The sequence below is a fragment of the Taeniopygia guttata genome, chromosome 10 (assembly GCF_048771995.1).
Source record: "Taeniopygia guttata chromosome 10, bTaeGut7.mat, whole genome shotgun sequence".
Lineage (NCBI taxonomy): Eukaryota > Metazoa > Chordata > Aves > Passeriformes > Estrildidae > Taeniopygia > Taeniopygia guttata.
The window spans coordinates 7,800,936-7,820,402 of record NC_133035.1 but is presented as its reverse complement, the minus strand read 5'-3'; the positions used below and the strand labels follow the sequence as shown (position 1 = coordinate 7,820,402).

At 41.6% G+C, this 19,467-nt stretch overlaps 2 protein-coding genes across 3 annotated transcripts in view; both read right to left on the bottom strand.

Moving 5' to 3' along the window:
* The window catches only part of NEDD4 (NEDD4 E3 ubiquitin protein ligase), a 51,682-nt gene extending 48,923 nt beyond the window's left edge, over positions 1-2,759 (bottom strand). Inside the window, exon 1 of one of the 2 annotated variants that reach the window (XM_030281218.4) lies at positions 2,654-2,759. In XM_030281218.4, coding sequence (XP_030137078.3) covers positions 2,654-2,698 — 45 coding nt within the window. In that variant the 5' untranslated portion in view covers positions 2,699-2,759. Of the gene's footprint in view, positions 1-2,249; positions 2,525-2,653 lie in introns of those variants that run through there. The other variant, XM_072933770.1, reaches the window with a different exon arrangement.
* A 9,115-nt stretch (positions 2,760-11,874) lies between these two features.
* Positions 11,875-19,467, bottom strand: part of RFX7 (regulatory factor X7) — a 48,182-nt gene continuing 40,589 nt past the window's right edge. The window contains exon 9 of the mRNA XM_030281090.4: positions 11,875-19,202. Coding sequence (XP_030136950.1) covers positions 15,891-19,202 — 3,312 coding nt within the window. The 3' untranslated portion in view covers positions 11,875-15,890. The remainder of the gene's footprint in view (positions 19,203-19,467) is intronic.

Here is a 19,467-nt window from a genome sequence, read left to right as displayed (position 1 = left end):
GCACGGCAGGAGCAGGCAGGGCTCCCTCAGCACGCAGCAGGGAATGTCCCCACTGCTGGCTCCAAGGAACCTGCAGCAGACAGGGCTGGGACAGGAGTCTGACCTGCTGGGAAGAAGGAAGTACATTTCATCGCATTCCTTTCCCCTTTAAAAAAACTTACTAGGACAATAAAAAGCAACATGTTGTTCTTATTTCCATAACATTTGAGATCTGTTTTTCTACTGGTAAGACCTTGCTCTGAATACAGAACTATTGTTTTTTCCCTGTTGACGTTACTAGTGCTCATCATTTCAATACTCAACTAAGCCATAAGTCCTGTGGATGACAGGATAATTTTACAGAAGAAAAACTGAACCAGAGAAATTAAGGAAAACTGCACCTGCTAGATTCAGGCACTGCAACTCAGATACCTACATACAGAATATACAAGAGCCCACTGTATACACAATAACCTCAATTACATGTTCTTTTTTACCCCAGTTTCTTTTTGTATCAGCAACATCATATTAGCAATCCTTTATTGAGTCCAAGTTATTAATACACCATAAACAAAGAAATCTGTCATAAATGCCTAACTTGAGTTGTAATGGAATGCACACTCTAATACTATACTCAACTGCCTCAACAATTACACCAACTTCTCCTCACCCGCCTTCCTGAATGACAATATATTTATAATTATTATATTTACCATAGGATCATCTCTAAAATCTGCAACAAGAGGTTTTCCAGATAACATTGTTTTCTTTTATTAGACAATTCTGATTTACACCCAAAGCAAATCCATCTTGCAGAACAGGCCCCAGAGCAGTCCTGGGAAAGCAGCAGTGTGCAGACAAACCATGACAAGAGTGCAAAACAATGTGGGGGACAACAAAAAAGTCCTTGATGATACTTTCAATATAACTTGGATTTCTGACCATGTTTTTCTTGTGCCTCTGTGTACACAACCTTCCAGACTTAAACTCTGTGAAGACAGAAAATGACCATCCAAGGAGGGAGAATTCAATTTTCCATTCTTGTAGCCTAGGCAAGAGCAGCTAGCAGAGTAGCTTTCTTGTAATCTTAAGATCATTTGTTTTGTCATTTGTGCATGCAGAATCTCACATGAAAACTATGGAGATAACTGAGCAAGTTCTTTACATGCAGAACAGTATGTACTCACTGAATATTAAAGTCTCTGAGCATAAACAAACTGCACTTTTCACATATGTCACTTGAAAGAGTTAGCCTAAGCTTTCGAATTACAGAAGTTAGATCTTTAGTGGATTTTTACATGCTTTCCCCCCCCCCCCCTTTCCCCCGTTGTTCTAAAGGAACATATTTATGCTCAAAAAGATTGAGGGAAGATGAGAATTGTTAAATTTTAAGCAGATTTCACAATATTTTCACCATAGCAATGGAGGCTACAAAGCAGCTAAACTGAACAAAGCTTAACAATGTTAAAATAGAGAGCCTAAGGCATGGAATCTTTTAGTACAACTACATAGCCTCAGAAAGTTACTAGCAACTGAAAACAGGATCTTGCAATAGGAAGTGTTATGCAACTCTTGCAGTATGCTGAGCTAATTTTATATTAGAAATTCTATGTAATTCAAACATTAAGATGAAGAAAAAAAGTCATTCGAGAGTTTTTAGTTACTTCTCCAGAAATAAAGCTCAACTTGAGAGTTATGCTAGCAAGAAAATTAGTAGTATTTTAGAGCTTTAACAAACTGAATTCCTATTATGGATGCAACAAGTATGCACTGACACACAGATCATCACTGCCTAAACACAAAAAAGAGCTGATCAAAGACAGTCTTGGTAAAATATCCTGTTGGCTCAAAGACAACACTACTGACATTTCACACAGGTCACCAAACAGCTTTCAGAGATACTGCTTTTAGTCTTCCTGCATCTGCAATTTGAAAAACCCCTGACTTTCCTTCTTCTTGATAAAGTTAACTATTCCATTCTATTCTGCCCCACGCACAAGCCTCGGTTACAATGCAACAACCACCCCCCGTCTGCTGCTTACACCCAGTAACAGGTACACCACCTCAGCCACCTTCCCAAAGATCCACGTGCTCAGGAACTACGACCTGAGGACAGAGGCCACTGCAGGAGTCACTTTCAGTTACTCACGGGTTTATTGCAAAAACACTGACAGGCAGACAGATTTTCACACTCCCGCTAATGGCAATGCCGGGATGAGCCCCATCGCTCACGCACCGCTCTACCTTCCGCACCGCTCTAATCCACGCACCGCTCCTGTCACACTGCCTGTGACAAAGCCTGGAACAAAGACGCGATTCTTCGGTACCGGGAAGAGAGCGGGGGGAGAAGAAATCCCGTTCACTCCGTCACGAGGAAGTTGAGAGCGCACGCGGATCCCTCCGTCCATAGAGGAGGCTCCACAGCTTCCAGCGGGAGAAGACAGGACCGCCGGTGCCAGACGGCACCTACCGCCTTCCAGCGCGCAGGGGCGCCGGGCAGCCGGCACCGGGGCGCCGATCCTGCCGGAACGCCCCTCATCACGTCACCCCGCTCCTCCGCCCCACCGCAGCAGGTCCGCAGGGAATACCCGCCCCGCAGAGGGCTCAGCCCCGCAGAGAAGCCCGCGCTCGGCTCCGCGGAGAGGGCAGCGGGGCGGCGCGGGGCCTCGCTCACCTCCTCGCCCGGCAGCCCGAGCACCTCCGCAGGAGACGCCGCCATGGCCGCACGGCGCGCGCCCCCCGCCGCCGTGTTTACCTACGCCCCGCCCCGGGCCCGCCCCGCGCCCGCCCCGGGCTCCGCCCCGCTCCTCTGCCCATCGTCTGATTGGCTCACGGAGCCTCGGCCCCGCCCACCCGGGTGCGGACGGCGCCTTTCGATTGGCTGCCGCTCCGCGCCCCGCCTGGAGACACGCGCCGCGCGGGCAGCCTGAGGGGGCGCGCGGCCGCCGCCCTCGGCCCCAGCGCCCCTCAGGCGGGAGCCGCTCGTGCTCCGCCCTGCCCTCCGCAGCCTCACCCAGCGCCGCGGCGGGACAACGCCGCCTTGCTGGAATTCTTCCTGCTGGTGTACGCTGTCGAAGTCTTTCTTTACAGAATCACAGAATCGATTATGTTGAGAAAGACCCCTAAGATCATGGGGTACAACCTAGGACCGAACACCATCGTATCAACTAGACCATAGCACCAAGTGACCAGTCTTTTCTTAAACACCTCTAGGGACGGTGACTCTACCAACCTCCCTGGGCAGTATCTAATCAACCTTTTTATGAAGAAATTCTTCTTAATGCCTAACCTGAACCTCTCCTGCTGCAGCTTGAGATTATTTTTGTACCTCTGAGAGCCAGGCCCAAGCTATGGAGCTGTTGCCTAACCCTCGTACTCGGGAAACCTGAAATTGTAAAAATCTGGGGGAAACTGAGAGGAAAAAAAGGACTTTGCTCACCAGGATGAGGCAGTGCTGCCTTCCAGGGTGCTCTGAGGAGGAAGGAAGTCCCAGCTGTGTGAGGAGATGACCTGACATAACATCCAAGCAAGGAGCATGCCAGAGGACAGAAAAAAATAAACTGTAACAGCCTTGTCTGAAATCAAAACAATGATGTTGTCAAAACTTTTCTCGAGAAAAAAATCTTCTTGCCCCCCATGCCCCATGCAAGAATCAATCCCTCAGGAATCCCTCCTTGACCACCCACCTTTCCAGGAGGCAGAGGACAACAGCAAGAGCTGTGCTAAAAAAACTGTAAATAGAGTGGTTTATTCTGAACTTTGTAACCATAAGTCTTTCTACAAGCCTAGGCCAAACTTCTCTAGGCACTACACAGTCTGAAAGTGCAGAGAACATACCTCCCTCTTAGGATGAACGTGCTGAAAATCACAGGTCACTAACAACAAACAAATGTAGCAGCACCTGTACTGGCAGGGAACCAGGGTCTTTCGTCACCTTTCAACTGATCCAACCTGGCCCCTCACACCCTGGGTGACCTATTTCCATTATCATCTGGTGAGAAACTCTTCCCTTTCCAAAACAAACACAGACCCAGGCTCAGCTCTTTGGACTGTGCCCCAAGCAGACCGCAGGACACACAGGTAACGCCTCCTCGGGAAGACTCAGGCAAACCCGTACGCATTAGCACACACACACTCACGTTCTCCTTCCAGAGGCTAACCAGATGCTCCAAGGAAACACAGTCTCAGTATCAACATCAGCTTGTACATGTCCCAAAATCAGCGTAAGGTATTAGCTATGAAAATTCAGGTGAGTGTCTTACAAACAGGCAAAGTGACATTTGGGCAAGTGGCTTCATATGAATTGGTAGATTTACTTGGGGAAACAATGTCTGTTATAAGACCAACCAAGACAGTTTGGAAAATAAGACCCAGAAAAGTTTTTGGGTATTTCAAAACAAACAGCCCTCTTCTGTTTCAAAATAGTCCCTCTGGACTCCCAAAGCTTCCAATTCCTTTGGCTCAGCTCTGCCTACATCAGTCTTGCAGCACAAGTTTAGAGGTGTGTCCAAACTGAAGTTTCTGGTTAACAGCCAAGGAAGGAAAATCTGCCTAAGTTACAACAGGCAAGACTTCCAGGTTCATTTTTTTCTGGGATTGAGTATAATGATTAGTAAATTGTTATTACAGCTTGCTAGAAAAAGCATGTGGGTTTGTGGCTGTCAAACATGAACACAGGGTTTTGCAGTGCTGTCTCATACCCTGCTAGAGTGTACAAACCAAGTCAAAGAAAAAGCATCAGAGCTCCAAAAGCTCACAGCTGAGGTTTTTTGTTAATTTTTTTCTGAATTGTAGTCTAATAAAAGATACTCTTTTGTTTCTCCCTATAAATATCTTACTACATATTACTGTCACTAGCCAGAACTCTGCCTGCCTTTCTGCAGTCTCAGTCTCAGCTTTTCTGTACAGTAAAGGCTATAACAAGAAACATCCCAAAGTCCTGTTTAATAAAGGTTTTATTGTGAATATTTTATTAGTGCATTACTTATTGGGCTCTTCTGTAGGACATCAAAACTCAAACATTAAATTTTAAGTAATATGTCATTTCAATAACTTTGAAATGTAAAATAATTCCCTTTTGAAACCTACAAAAGGACATAAACATACTCATTTAATGTTATATTACCTTTTGTAAGTGGCAGAGTAACATAGCACTGACCTATTTTTTTGTGTGGAAAGACCACTGACTGTTCAGAATAGCCTTAGTTAGTCAATGCCCAAATCCATAAGCAGATGTCCTGCTATGAACAGGTCTGAAACACAGAACTTATGTTTCTGGGTTTGATATCTGGAGGCATCCATATATTAAGGTAAGGTCTATGTGCATTTTCAGTGGGATCAATAGTTATCTCCAATATTCCAGCAAGATATCTATCACTTCACCCAAATTATTATTTTACTTAAAAATGGGGGAACATAAACTACAATATGTTTGTTAACAAACATGCAGTTCTGACATTAGATATATATCTCCAGCATTTAATATTTTATGGTGTTATGCTATTCAAACTATTAGTGGAAGAGAGCTCTTCTGAAAGCAAATAATTGATTTTCAGTTGCAGAGAATACCCTGAATTTGGATGCTCTAAGTGCAATGGAACACTTTGTATATCCATACCATTAAAAATCTGATAGTATTTTATCTCATGAGTCCATCCCAATAGTGAGTTCTTATCTGGTAACAAATTTGACTTCTCTTGCCATCTAAATTAACCTTCAGTCCCATGAAAGATCAAAAATGTACAAAGTTAAAAAAAAAATCCATCTCTAAGCTGAAGGCATTCATCCAGATAGATCCAATTTGTGGTTTGAATTTTATATGAATTTATGATAATATTGTTTGTGTCTTTCTTTATCATAAATGCTTTTCCTAGGCCAAAAAGAATCTGTGCACCATAACACTGAATTAATTTGAAAAAAACCCAACAAAGCAGTGTTTATTTTTAAAGGAGGAAATTATGTGGATAAAGGAGATTTGTTTCAGAATTTCAAAGGATTATCAAAATAGCCTTTAATTTAAGAATATATGTTAACTATAGTGATGGTTAAGTGATAAAAGCTAGGACATCAAGTAACACCAAAGTATGTTTTAACTTATTAAACGTAGGATACAATTTTGCTACAGAGGATTTTAAATCAAACTGGATACATTATCTTTGCTGGCAGTCCTTTAAACCAAAGGAATAGAAGTCATTTTAACTGCAACTAAACAGAACAAAACCCAACCAACCAACCAACCAAACAAAAGCAAAAAACCAAACCACCCCCCAAAAAACCAAACAAAAACCCAATGACAAAAAAAAAAAAAAAAAACCAAAAAAAAAAGGCAGAAACAGATTTTGTCCTATTGTCTTTTGTTCTACTGAGTCATACAATAGAAAATGTTATGAACCACTCACAATTTCACAATGTAGGTAAATGGAAAATTGTGTACAACAGGGAATTAACAGAAAAAAATTATATTGGTCATGAGTCATTGCTATGACTAAGAAAACATTGATATCCTAATAATTTCAATTTCTTTACTATTAAGGCAATGTCTCAGTAAAGAGACTAATGCAGAGATGTAGTTTAGAGCCCAAGAGTTAACACTCTTCTTGGCTTTACTGTAAAATGCAGGCTAGATCCTGGCAATTAATACTGATTTCAAACACCATGGCAACGAGATACAAAACTGATCCAAACATGAAGGCTTATATTTTGTAAGCAAGGATTTCAGTCTGGTAGTCACTCCAGGCTGGCAGCTGTCTCTGCATTGCATTGCAACTGGGCTGCTTTTAGCACATTTGAAGGTTTTTGTCAGCCTCTTCATTCTCCTTTTCACCCTCAGTGTTCCAAGTCACAGTTCTATTTTCTTTAGCTTTTCTTCTTTCCCTTAAAAGCAACATATCCTTGTTTGGATACCTGTGCTTTCTGCATTGCCTGAAACCAAGCCACTGCCTCCAGCAGTTTCAAGACCTGCAGTTCTACTTGCTCCTGCAGGACGACAGCGAGGTGTGACCATCACCCAGGGACAGACCAGATGTGAACCAGAGATTCTCGGCTCAACAGCTTCTTTCCAGGGCAACCTGCACACAAGATTTTACACTGCTCTCCAAGCGGGGGATTGTGTTCCCCAGGCACGAACACCTGCTCTGGGCCAGCTCCCTTCTTCCCTGCCTCCCAGGAAAGATGCTGAGCTCTCTAACTCTCACAGGGTAGAAGAGAAACTATAAAAATGTTTTTCCTAATTTTTGTGACTTGTATAACAGCAATTTCTTTTGGAAATATCTCTGTATTGATGAGCAAACCTGCATAGTATGAAGAGCAACTATAGTGGAGGTGGAATGTCATACTCATTTTGTGCATATGCATTTGAATGAAATGGTAAACACTTGTCTGAATCACCACCACTCAAATGTCATATTTTTCTCTCTATTTTCAGCTTGAGGGGGAAGCTGCCAGAACAGAAACCCTGAAGTGATGAGCTCCAGTCAACTGCTCCCAGATTAATTATCCACCAGTGATCCCATGTTTACCACACTGCTTGTGGATATTTTTGCTAACAGCTCAACCCATCACAATGTTAGAGAAGTAAGAACTTTTCTTGGGCTTTTCTTCTTTAAATACCTTGAAAGTATCCTTCTCCATATGTGTATGAAGTAGTATGTGCTATATTCTCTTTGCCAGTGCCTAAAATATTGCTAAGACCAGGAGAAGCTGTGTTCTGATACAGTGTGTGACTGAGCATCACTAATGCACTCCCATCTTCCCACATGTCAGTTTCACACAAGATGTTCCTTCTTGTAGGGTTTCTCTCTTATTTCATTAGGAAAATGGGAATAGTAAATAACTGCTATTACTAGTTCGTTTAAATTACTTCTGAGGTGTTTTTAATGTTCAAATATCTGGCTGACATAGAAAGTAATCCCACAAGAAGGTACTCCTAAAAATCAAGCTGACTGACAAGAATGTAGGGCTTAGTGCATGCTGTAAAATTATATTTATTAATGATTAGAGCATTACCTCTGCCAAAAGCAAAGGGAAATGCAAATATCCTCCTATTATTATACAACTACTGGTTTTGATAAAAAGCTAACCTCAGATAATTCCTAAAGCAAATTTAAAGTTATGTGCAACAGGTCTCCAGCAATTCCTTATTAGTAAGCACTGAGATCTGCTATTTTGCTTTTTCAGAGACAGCCATTTTAGGCCCCTGTGTTAGTTTTGCTGTCCACAATTAATCCTTGTCAGAGCAGATTTTAGTTATGCCATTGGTGCAAGAACCAAGAACCTTTGAGCAGGGCCTCTTAGACACAGGCACTTCATCATCCTTCTCATCTCTACATATGTAGCAGGAAAGTTGGTTTTAATTTTTCAAAGCAATTTGAAATAGAATCATGAAGAATTTCTTTTCCAGTCAGAATTAGTAATTGCTTATACACAGCTTTTTAAACAACACATTTTGAAATGCCTCTTCTTGTCTCAGAGCAAGGAGGATTTGGGCATGATCCCTCTGGGAAATTATTATCATAGCCCTTGGAACAAGTGTCCTTTTGAAGTACTGATACAGAGCAGGCAAATAGAACACTCAAGGGTATTCTTGATAGGGAAAGGAGATGACCAAGTCCTTATGAATTAATTTATAATGTGGGATAAGTTACAGTGTTGTGCTTTCCCATCCATACTAGAAATGAAAGAAGAATATTTGCAAAAAGAGAACCCAATAGTCGAAGTATGTCGAGAAAGTATGTTGAGAAGTAGGTAGGTTGGCTACCTGAGAAAGGCTGCAGGGACAGGTTCTCTTGATTCCCACTAGCTACCTCCTCCACACAGTGCTTCAAAAACCTGAGGCTACAGATGGACTCAGCTCCAGCAGCAGTCAGGTAATGCCCTGTTCTGTTTAGTCATCACAAAAATCCACTACTAACAAGTTAATAAGTGAACATAAGGCTATCAACTCCTGAAGAAATAAAAAAGTATTTTCAGTTTCCCATGTATCTTCTTCTTCCTACCTTAACCACATATGAAGGCTTAAAAAGCACATTTAGCTTATTTGGTATAATATATACACAACTTTAAAAATAGTTACATCAAAAGTGGCCCCTTGTATGCATAGGTAGGTTAAATAAAGCTCACAAACTGAGGCTCATTTCAGTCCTTGGGCCACTTTTTCAAGCACAATTTTAACATTTGACTCAAAAACCCCCTACACAAACAGTACCATATGCTTTGGATCAGTAGCATACTGCTAACATTGCTTGAACCAGCAGCTTGAGATCCACTGAAAATTTTATTCTAATAGGCATCATCTACTTAGGTAGTGTGCGTAGGCAAAGTTCCAATGATACATAACTTACCATAATCCATATAAAAGAGTTATTTAAAAGAAAGCTGACAGCAGAGAAAAGATGAGCCACAGGGACAAAAATGGGGCCTTTTAATGATTTCAGAACTGAGGTATTACCAGATATAGAAAATGGGTAGGCAGGCCCAGGAAGTACAGACTCAGGAGGAAGCACAACAAAGCCATTGGAGAATAGATATGCAAATGTTCCAGCACATTTCAAGTATTTACATCACTAGTAGGATATTTCCTACATATCCAAAGCACATGGCAGAAATGTTATGACCTATCACGAACTATAATAATTTAGTTACATATTCTGCATTATATCAAGACAGTCTTTTATTTGTGGTATTTAAACACTGTAATCTGCAAGAAACAGCTGTCTTTTTAACACTAAATGTTTTCTAAACAATTTTTTCCATGCCCTCAGTTCACTTCCAACTTAATTAATCTGGCTTTCCTGAGTTTGTATTTCACCCCTTTCTCTTTTTTTAACAAGTTGGTTAGGAAAGGCAAAAGAAACTGAAAGATTTGCAATTTCATCAGGTAATGTTAACTATGCACTAGAAGGTGTTGGTTTGTTACAAAGACAGTAACAAAGGCACTCAGATCCTGTGAAGTAATGCTTAAAATGCCATTTGCTGGAGTGAGCACTATGAAGAGAGGACAGTACAGGCAGTCTCACATCCCTTCTGTTCCCACAACTGTGCAGCTGGGATGGGCCACCAATCCACCCACACATCTTGCCCATGGAAGGCTACCTTATTTGAGTTTTTATAGGATTTTCCTACCAGAAAGCAACTCTGCTCACTACTTCAAAAGTCAAGCAGAAAGGATGTTCACATGAGAACTTCCAGCTGCACTTTCAGATAAAAGGCAAGGACACACCAGTGGCATCATTGCCAGCACTGAGGGGGAGCTGCCTGCAGGCTCCTCTGTTATGGCTACCTGGCCAAGGTTTCCCTGCAGGCAGAGGACAAACACAGCAGAGCACAAGGACAGCATAGCCCAGGCTTGGGCACAGGTTAATTGTTAACTATTGTGTGGATCCCAACTCAGAAACATCTTAAGCATACAGTCAGGTCCCTGCTCCTTCCTTAAGTTTGGAATAACTTCCCAGTGTCGCTCCAGTTTGTAAGCCTCACTATATATTTTTCTTCAATTTTGTCTCCTTATCCAAGCTTAACTTGTACCATTTTTGAGAGAGGGAGGAGAGCAGCAAGATCCAAGCATTGGTTAACTCTGATTGGCTTCAGATGGAGCTTCTGTCTCTTGAGTCTAGAACAGTTTCCAAAGAGGCCATTTATTCTGTGACCATGTAATAAGGCAGGTCTGCTCTAGAGAAGAGCTATCAGTTGTCAGAGACACTGTATGGACTACATGAACCACTGCCTCATTTGACACAGCAATCCCTAACCCCAGAGGTGGAATTCTGTTTACTGGAATACCAGCTGCATTCACACATACACATTTGATTTCTGGAGACGTAAAAATATTTCAAAGCAATTGTTTAAGACTTACTCTGGATGTCTTTATTAAGCACATAAGCATCTAATAATTTGAAACCTACAAAGCTCAAGACTTCAGTTCCAAGATTTCTACCTTCTTAAATCTTTCCTGTTAGGACATTTCCATTCACAGATTTGTCTGCTCTTTTGATCCTTTTTATTAAGACAAATTCTTTCAAATTTACAGCTGAGATATTCCAGTTAAAACCCATTATTACTTCAGGTGAATCAGCAATTTTTAAAGTATCTTTCTATTATCTCCTACATTATATTCCATCTCATAGCTTGGGAGTTTTTAATTTGCATTTTTTATGACTGTGGAACATAAAGGGTGTCTTGTCAATTGTTAGTTGAGAACTCTTTGTAAAGCATGTTTAGAATGCAGTGAGATATTTTAATAGTATTCCTTCCCATGATATGTTAAAATTCGTATCTTTCTGATTCTTTTATGTCTCTGATAATTCCTTTTCTTTGTTGATGAGCCCAAGTGATTTTGTGTAACCATCAAATCTTGTCCCCTGCCAGCTCATCTCAGCATCTCTATAGTCTGGGATGTAGTCTAAGTCTGAACAAGTGCTATCTCTTTGGCATAAAACCCTGAATATTTATCCTCATTTTTTTTGTAGCCAGTTCCTGCTTTGTGGCAATGCCTTTCCATCCTGTTCACACAGACTGTGCTAGGTACACTGATGGGTTTATAATCCGAAAACAGGACTCTGTAGATCAAAGCACACATTTCCCCTTTATGTCAGCAGCTCAAGCCACACTAACACCCTCTTGTAAGAGTGCCTTACGTATATGGGAAAGCAACACCAGCAATGGGATGTTGTATGTCACACAGCAAGAACTAGCACCCAGGCATGGAACCAACACTTGGACTTGGTCTGACCAAGGCACTCCAGTGAAGAAGATTCACTGTCATGCTCAGCTTTACTGGGCTCAGCAACTGCAGCAAGGTTCAACTGGGCAGCTGACACCTGTCATTGCACAAACTACAAAGCTCTGTATTTTAGACCAGCCCTAAAGCACATTTTCCATATAAAGAAAAAACTCAAGAAATAATTTTAATACAAAATGTTTTTATTGTTTTTGAAAACATTTAAAAAACAATTTTTGAGCACTTTCAATAAAAAAAATAACTGAAATGCTACTGCAATATTCAACTACTGTAGTTTCAGCAGTACAACAGACAACAAAACACTGGGGAAGAGGGGAGAAACTGGATTTCCTGCACTAAATGAAAATGTGGAACAGGGATTTTTCTTTCCTTATGGTGCAGTAAATAAAGCACAGTATAGTACAAGACTATTTTATGATCCTCAGATGCACTGCACAAGAAACGCTTTCCTTCTTTTCAGTTCGGAAGTCAGTGCTTATTGCAATTATTTGCAAATTATTTACTTCATGAATTCTTATCATGATAAAATGATGCAAAAATGTTTTTCAACACCAGAACAATAAAAAATAATCCAAGAAAGGAACATAGTCAACAATAACTAAGCTGAATTAGTTAACATAAAAAAGTAAATAACTTGTGAATAACTATGCTCACCTGGTTAACACTGAACCAGCTTCAATACAGCAAAAGAATAAAAAAAATAAAAGTGGTTACAGGAATATATCTAGTACTGTACAAGATTAAGTCATTAACACTCATGCACGTTTTGTGATCATGTATTAACATGGTGAAGCAAACTAAACTTAATTTTTCCTGCTGCAATATTCTCACGTAAGAGAATCAAAAATAGAAATATCTCATTGAGATCAATGCACATTGCTACATAAGACAATTTCACCTGTCACTTTTAATGACATTTTGCCTTTTAATAATGAAACACATTAAAAAGTTTTGTTTTTTTTTTCATTTTGCCTTTTTTTTTAAATCTGTGGGCCGTATTTGTTGCATTTATCCTAAGGAATGTGCCTGCCACAGGTTCAACAGAATTTTAGTGCAATATATGAACCCAGAAAGTTTGCTGGACTAACCAAGCAATCAAATTTAAAGTGTTTGCTGCAATACTGTACACAGGGTACAAATTCACTAGTTTTTATACTTTAGCAAAAACTGCTATCAAAATAATTTATTACTTATGTTAGTAGGAAGCCAATAATGTAAACAAGGGGTCAGAACTGTCTCAAATTCAAAGTTTTGGAGTATCTGACAAAGACAGGCTTCCATTTGTTAGGATCACAGAATTTTCCTTTGGGTATTGCATACTTTGGTGTGCAGTAGTGCTCTGTCTCAATGTATCATAAAGAACTAACTAGCACTAAGTACAGGGACCTAACATTAATTATAACACCAACACACAAACATCTCTAAAATGATACATACCAATGTACAAAGCTGTGCCTGTGCCTTGGATTTTACTTGAAACAATTCTTATCAAATTTAATACTTTTAAAATTAAACATATATTTGCTTTTAACCCACTGATTATAGAATATTTCTGCTGACTAAGTCACATGTTAGGCCCAATGTAATGCTTGCATTTAAAGAGAATTTTAAATGCACTTTTTAAAACCTTTGGTGATGGCTGCATAATTTAGAATGCATCAACTTTAAATCTACTTTTGCTTTTGTGTGAAATCTTCTTTAAAAAATTAGCAGTTAGGCTAAACCTTCCTTCCCCCAAGTGCCCATCAGTGTCAGTGCCTGCGACCCGAGGCGAGGCCAGCCCGCTGTGGAACACGGGCTGCCGGGCAGCTCCTCCCGCAGCTGGCACCGACTCACAGAATGACACAAGAGCTGAGCTGGAAGGGATCCTCCCCCCTTCATCGCAGCAGGTTTCACCTATTCACAGTAGTGCTGGCACTTCACACAGGGTCAGGAAACAGAAACAAAAAGGTGCTGAGTGTCTCTCAGACCCATCCTCCTACCAGGGTGAGAGGATGTTCAACACATCCTCTCAAAAGGCCATGGGCAAGTACAGGATTCAAGCCCTGCCTTCAGCAACTTTAGACTACAAGAAAAATAGTTCAAGTCTTACTGATGGACACCTGGCAGGACAACAAGCAGAAGGTTACTATGCAGCTTTTAGTCTCCTCCCCATCACCTTGGAAGAGTCACTTTGTCTTAAAGCAAACCACATTATCGCAACATCCTTGTGCTTCAAGGAGGGATCGGAACTCTCCAGGTTCGCTCCTGATGAAGTGGCAAAACTTCTGATGCAAGCACAGTGAAATCAGACCCCCATAAGGTGCTATTACTTGGCACACCTGTTTGTCCTTCCAGAAGAAGCCATAAACTGGTGATGAACTGGGGGAAGGGCAAGAGAAGCCATGATATGCCAGCACCTCCAGTGCCAATGCAGCAGCACAAGTTGAATCAGTACTGCCAAAAAAATTGACCAGTACTGGGATCTCAAGTCATTTACAAAAACTGAAGAATCAGAAAACCACCAAGTCACTTAAAGAAAAACACAAATCACATGAAAAATCTGAGCATCTTCCCCTTAGAGAAATCTAGGGAGCGGTTACTGAACCTCCCCAATCGTAAATTTATGACCACTCATCAAAGAAATGCAAGAGAAGAAAATCTTTCCTGCTCTATTTTCTGCTTTGTGTCAGGTCACAGGAAAAGTAATAATTTCTATACTAGGCTTAAGGGATAGTATTGTAGCATACTCAGTGCACCATTTTTTTGGTAAAAATTTGCCTCTGCAAGTCCTCTTTCTAGCATAAAGGCCATAGCTGGGTAAATACCTCTCTCTTTTGACCATTAGAGATCCATGTATGCCATGCTGATAAAATAAAAGGTCTTTTTGGTTTGACTGAACCAGTGAGACATAAGTCTAATTCTCGTTTTCCAGAGGGGCAGTACTTTTTTCCTTAAAAAAAATAGATTGATCAACTCTGTCAAATCACTTTTGAAAATTGAATTCAGGCTTCTAAAACAGTAAGTATTTTTAAAAGAAGTTTTACCAAAAGAATGATCATGTGTCTTACTGTGTACCTGTAAAGTGCCTGGCAGTATTATGGCTCTATATGAAATATTTTTAGATTAACCACATTTTCTAAGATTTTAATAATCTTTTGTTTGAAAGAAGGCAAGCAAGAAAGAAAGGCTCAACCTACTGAAGTAAAGAAAAAATGACATCTTCCTATGCCCTCCACTAGGTTAGGAAAGAGCAAACTTTTAAAAAAATGAACTTTCAGAAACAGTATTTTAATGAGCTCCAGCAGCTCCCTATTAAAAAAAAAAAAAAAAGGAAAAAAAAAAGAGGGAAAATATCATGTTCCTTCTCTAGCATTGATACACAGTACCTATCACTTTAAAATAGGGGGTTATGCCTAGATTAAATCTCAGTGCTCAAAATCTTTTTGCATTAATTTTACCTAATATAAAAACATTGATGTGAGAACTAAAATATCAAGTATGTAATGAATATTAATGGATAAAATAACTACATAGATTTATATCTCTTAAATAAAAAAATTTAGTGCATCTTTTTCCTTGATCATTCCTGTTAGCTTTTCCCATCTCTGTGTTTTACTGGAGACGCCAATGGCACCAGTGCTACAGAGATTTTCCGAAGGTCACCATCGAGCAGTGCTCCAGACAGCTACACAATGATCAGGCATCTGCATGTCACCTGGTCCACTTGTACCCACTCCCCACCACCTTACCTACCTGCAGGCACCCTGCATTTCAAACCTGGATAACAAAGGTCAGTACTGATCATCTACTAAGGAGTAACAACCAATACGAAGTATGGAAAGCCTACTAACAAGCTTGAATTAAAACCTTCCCAAAGCATCAACCATAGCTGTCATCACTGGCTGCCATTAACCACTTCTTTATTTGCTAAAACAAGAAATGTTGAATGGGAAACACTCCAAAATTCAAATTTTAATACTGGCTCTTTGATAGCCCATCACCTTCAGAGATTTGTTTAAAATTGGTAAGACTGCCTTTTCCTTACTGAAGAATGAGCAACAGGTACAGCAAACTTTTTTTAAAAATGCCACAATACATAGCAAGTGTTTCTGCTGCAGGAGGCACTTCCATTAAGACAAATACAATACGTCTGTCTTTTAGATACAGTGTGCTACATACATATTATAAAACAAGATTAACCCAACATTTCAACAGCAGGATGATCCTTACTCTCCATCCACTCAAAACCTGATGCAGTCATTGAGTTAATGGATTCATTGCAGATTTGTTGAAACAAGGGGTCATTTTTTAATTCCTCCAGTGTAGCATCATCATCTTGTCCCTGCTGACGACCTGGATCAAACAGTAGATTTGTGTCTAAAGTGTTCAGATCGTTAATGCTGCCTGAGAGGTCGGAAGACAACCTGATGTCGCTGGGAAAGACAGATGCAACATTATTGAGATCTGATGCCACCTGATTCACCAGCTGCTGGTTTGTTGGCAGACTGTCCTCCCCTAAAAGGTCTTTTACAGTGCTGCTAAAATCTAATTGCTGCTCTCCGATGTCTGATTGTGCTTGGTTATCTCCAGAAGAAAAACTGATCTGATCGGTGCTGCTATTTTTTGTGAGGTAATTTGGTGTTTGGAATTCATAAACTGAAGTGCTGGAATTGATCATACTTTGTGGGTTGGCACTAGGAAAAGCGGTGGATGTCTCCAAAATCTGAGTGAGATTCATCCTGGCTGTGTAATTTGAGGGCATGTTGTTCATTCCCAAACCTCTCACTGCATCATCACTATCAGAATCAAGTTTGTTTAACAACACATTGGTTATTTTTTTAGTGTTTGTTTGTTTCTGAAGAGACGGGAAGGCCGTCTGCATCATCACAGTCAACGGGACTGACTGGCTTCTCTGTGCTATGTTATTGGCACTGGTGTCTGCATGGATATTAGCAAATACATTGTGAACTTCGGGAGTCACTGGACTTCCAAAAGGTGTCAGATTAGAACGTGGTATATTTGACACAGGGTAAACAGTGCTCCCACTAAGATTACGCTGGCGATGGACAGCAGGGCTCACACTCCGGCATCTCAGACTGTTGTTGAGAGATGAACCAGTTCCTTTGTTGTCCAAAGGAGCAGGAACAGCAAAGCCCTCCTGCTTGGTAGTGCTACTGACAGGGGCTGCCTGATGCTGCACAGGTGAAACAGGAGTCACGCGACCAAAGTGAGTGTCGTGGTGGCGTGGCTGAGATTGGTATGACTGGCCAGGAACTGCAAAAGCGTGAGGTTTCCTGAAGCGATCTTCCACCAGCTCCTGGTAGCTTGTAAGGATGCCATGGTTTGCAACTGAGGAATTACCAACCCCACTGTAGCCATTATTCATCCACTCGAGCTTGGTTTTGTCAGGATGGGTAGCCATAGGCCGCTGCATCGGCTTCACAGGGCTACTTGATATGATGCTGGCATCGTGGTACGCCATACTAGAGCTGATGGGAGTAAATGCAAATGGGTTTCGGCACTCCACAGGACTTGGAGGGACACTGCTGCTGCAGTTGGAATGGGGTGTGCCAATGGGCGTGTGCCGGCTGCTTCCTAGGGCACTGTCAACGGGAGTCGTCTGAGCCAGCCTTGAACAAGGGCTCTCTCGAGACATGTTCTGGGATCCAGCAATCATTTCGGAGGTGGGTGTTGGAGTTGGGGTGGGAGTGGGAGTTGGGGTGGGAGTGGGGGTGGGAGTGTGAATTGGAGTGCTGTTGTTATGGATTGAATGGTAAAAGTGCGTGCTGCTTGGATGAGATGATACTGGAGCTCCTTGAGCTGCAGCCTGACTCTGAAGTGTCATTCCTAGACAACCACTATAAGGATGGGAATTATTCATGGACATTTGCTCCTCCATGAGCACCAGCTCCTCCACAATGCTGTCCTGGGTAAGGTCATCATCAAATGAAAAGAAGTTTTCATTTGACTGAGGGACTGTATGCTCAAACTCTTTCAGCTCAGACTGCAGAGGTAACTGATTTGAAGACTGTGCTTGTATTTGATCCAAGGAGTCCTGGATCTGGCTCTGTAACTGCTGGCTGTACACATCCTGCTGCATACCTTCGCAGTGCACCGGCTCCCACGCGGATTCCTGTAAGTCACTAGAGCCAGAGTGCCCAGCAATAGTCATAACACTGATATCTTGCTGCTGATCACAATTCACAGATGCAAAGTCAGAGGTTTTGGTGATATGGTGCCATGTATTTGGGTTAAAGCTGCCATCAGATTTTGAATCATTCTCTATGATAAACAAGTTTCCTTCCAATTTTACTTTTATATCTGGAGATGAAGCTGATGCAAGCTGCTGTTCTAAAGCAGGATCACAGGTATTTAAATTGGTGCTCAAAGAAAGGTCTGTTGCTAAGGTTGCAGCAGCTGTAGGAGGTACAGGTACTGTCATGGGTACCTTGATAGGAACTTGAGCAAGTGTTGCTGTATTGTCACTGTTAGCTAATGATCCGACCTTCAGAACCTTCTTAACATTGTTAGCTTTTTGACCCTCCACAGCATTACCAGTTGCAAACTGCTCCACTAGTGGTTTCTTTACAGGTGGTAACTGGGAATCCTGAAGTGTGGAAGGCTGTCGCTTTCTTGGACTTTTAGTGCATGTTTTGTCTTTAATCATGGACTCACCAGTAGGAGGTGAATTGATGCTGGTGCTGGACAAGTTTTGACTGGCAACTGTGAGCTTAAGAGGGCTTTGATTATTGCCTGCTGAAGAAACTGGTGTGATTTCATCAGACTGTGTCTTATATTTGGTCCCTGCTTCTTCAGCTTCCTGATCACAGCCCTTACCTGGTTTTACCTCAATGACATCATCCGTTGAAACCTTCAAGGCTGCAACCTCAAAATTAATTAGCTGTGCAGGAGGCAGGTCAGGGGTTGCCTTTATGGATTTAGACACGTCAGAGCTCTCTTGGCCTTGTGCAGAGTTCTCATCCAGCAATGCTTCTGGTTCTGTTTTGATCTTGACTGCAGGTGTAGCTACAGCAGTGCTAGGCTTGGATCCTTGAGACTGAAGTGAAACAACAGATCCATTTTTGATCTGTGGACCAGTCCTCCCTTCTTCCACTGCTCCTGCACTAGTGCTAACTGAAGGTGTCTGTTTGACGGGCACACTGCTGCTGCTCGGGGCAAGAGATATTGCTGTCATTTTCACCACATTTAAGGAATTCACATGTGGGGCTGGCACAACAGTCTTGATTGGGCTACTGGTAAATAGCACCGTTGTGGGAGAGCGGATGGTGAGAGCACTGGTGCTTGCTGGCTTGGGTAAAATCTGCTGGTAGCGATGCCGGGCAGAGCGGTCACCAACGGGGCTAGCAGGAACGTTCTGGGGAGTCTTTGGCGGCTGCTTGACTGATTGCATGTGCTGAGTGACCACCTGAACATTGAGTGGCAGGACTTTGCTATCAGACGATCCCATAGGACTTGGAGATGTCACCAACTGCCTGGTTCTTGGCACCTGTAAAGAGAGAAAAAGAAACGGTGTGGTAATGAAGTGAGAGGTGCCCAAGCCCACACATGATCTCAGCCCCAAACATTTCAAAGGTGAAAGACAACAGAGCTCAATACACCAAAGGTAGTGAATGTCAGTTTGAAACAATATAAGTTGTACTTGTCCAACTTATAGACAATTTCTATTTCTCTGCCCAAGGATTGGTAGACAGACATATGCCTTCTATTTTTAAGGCATGAGACACTGGTGTATGCACTAGTCTGTTCTTCTG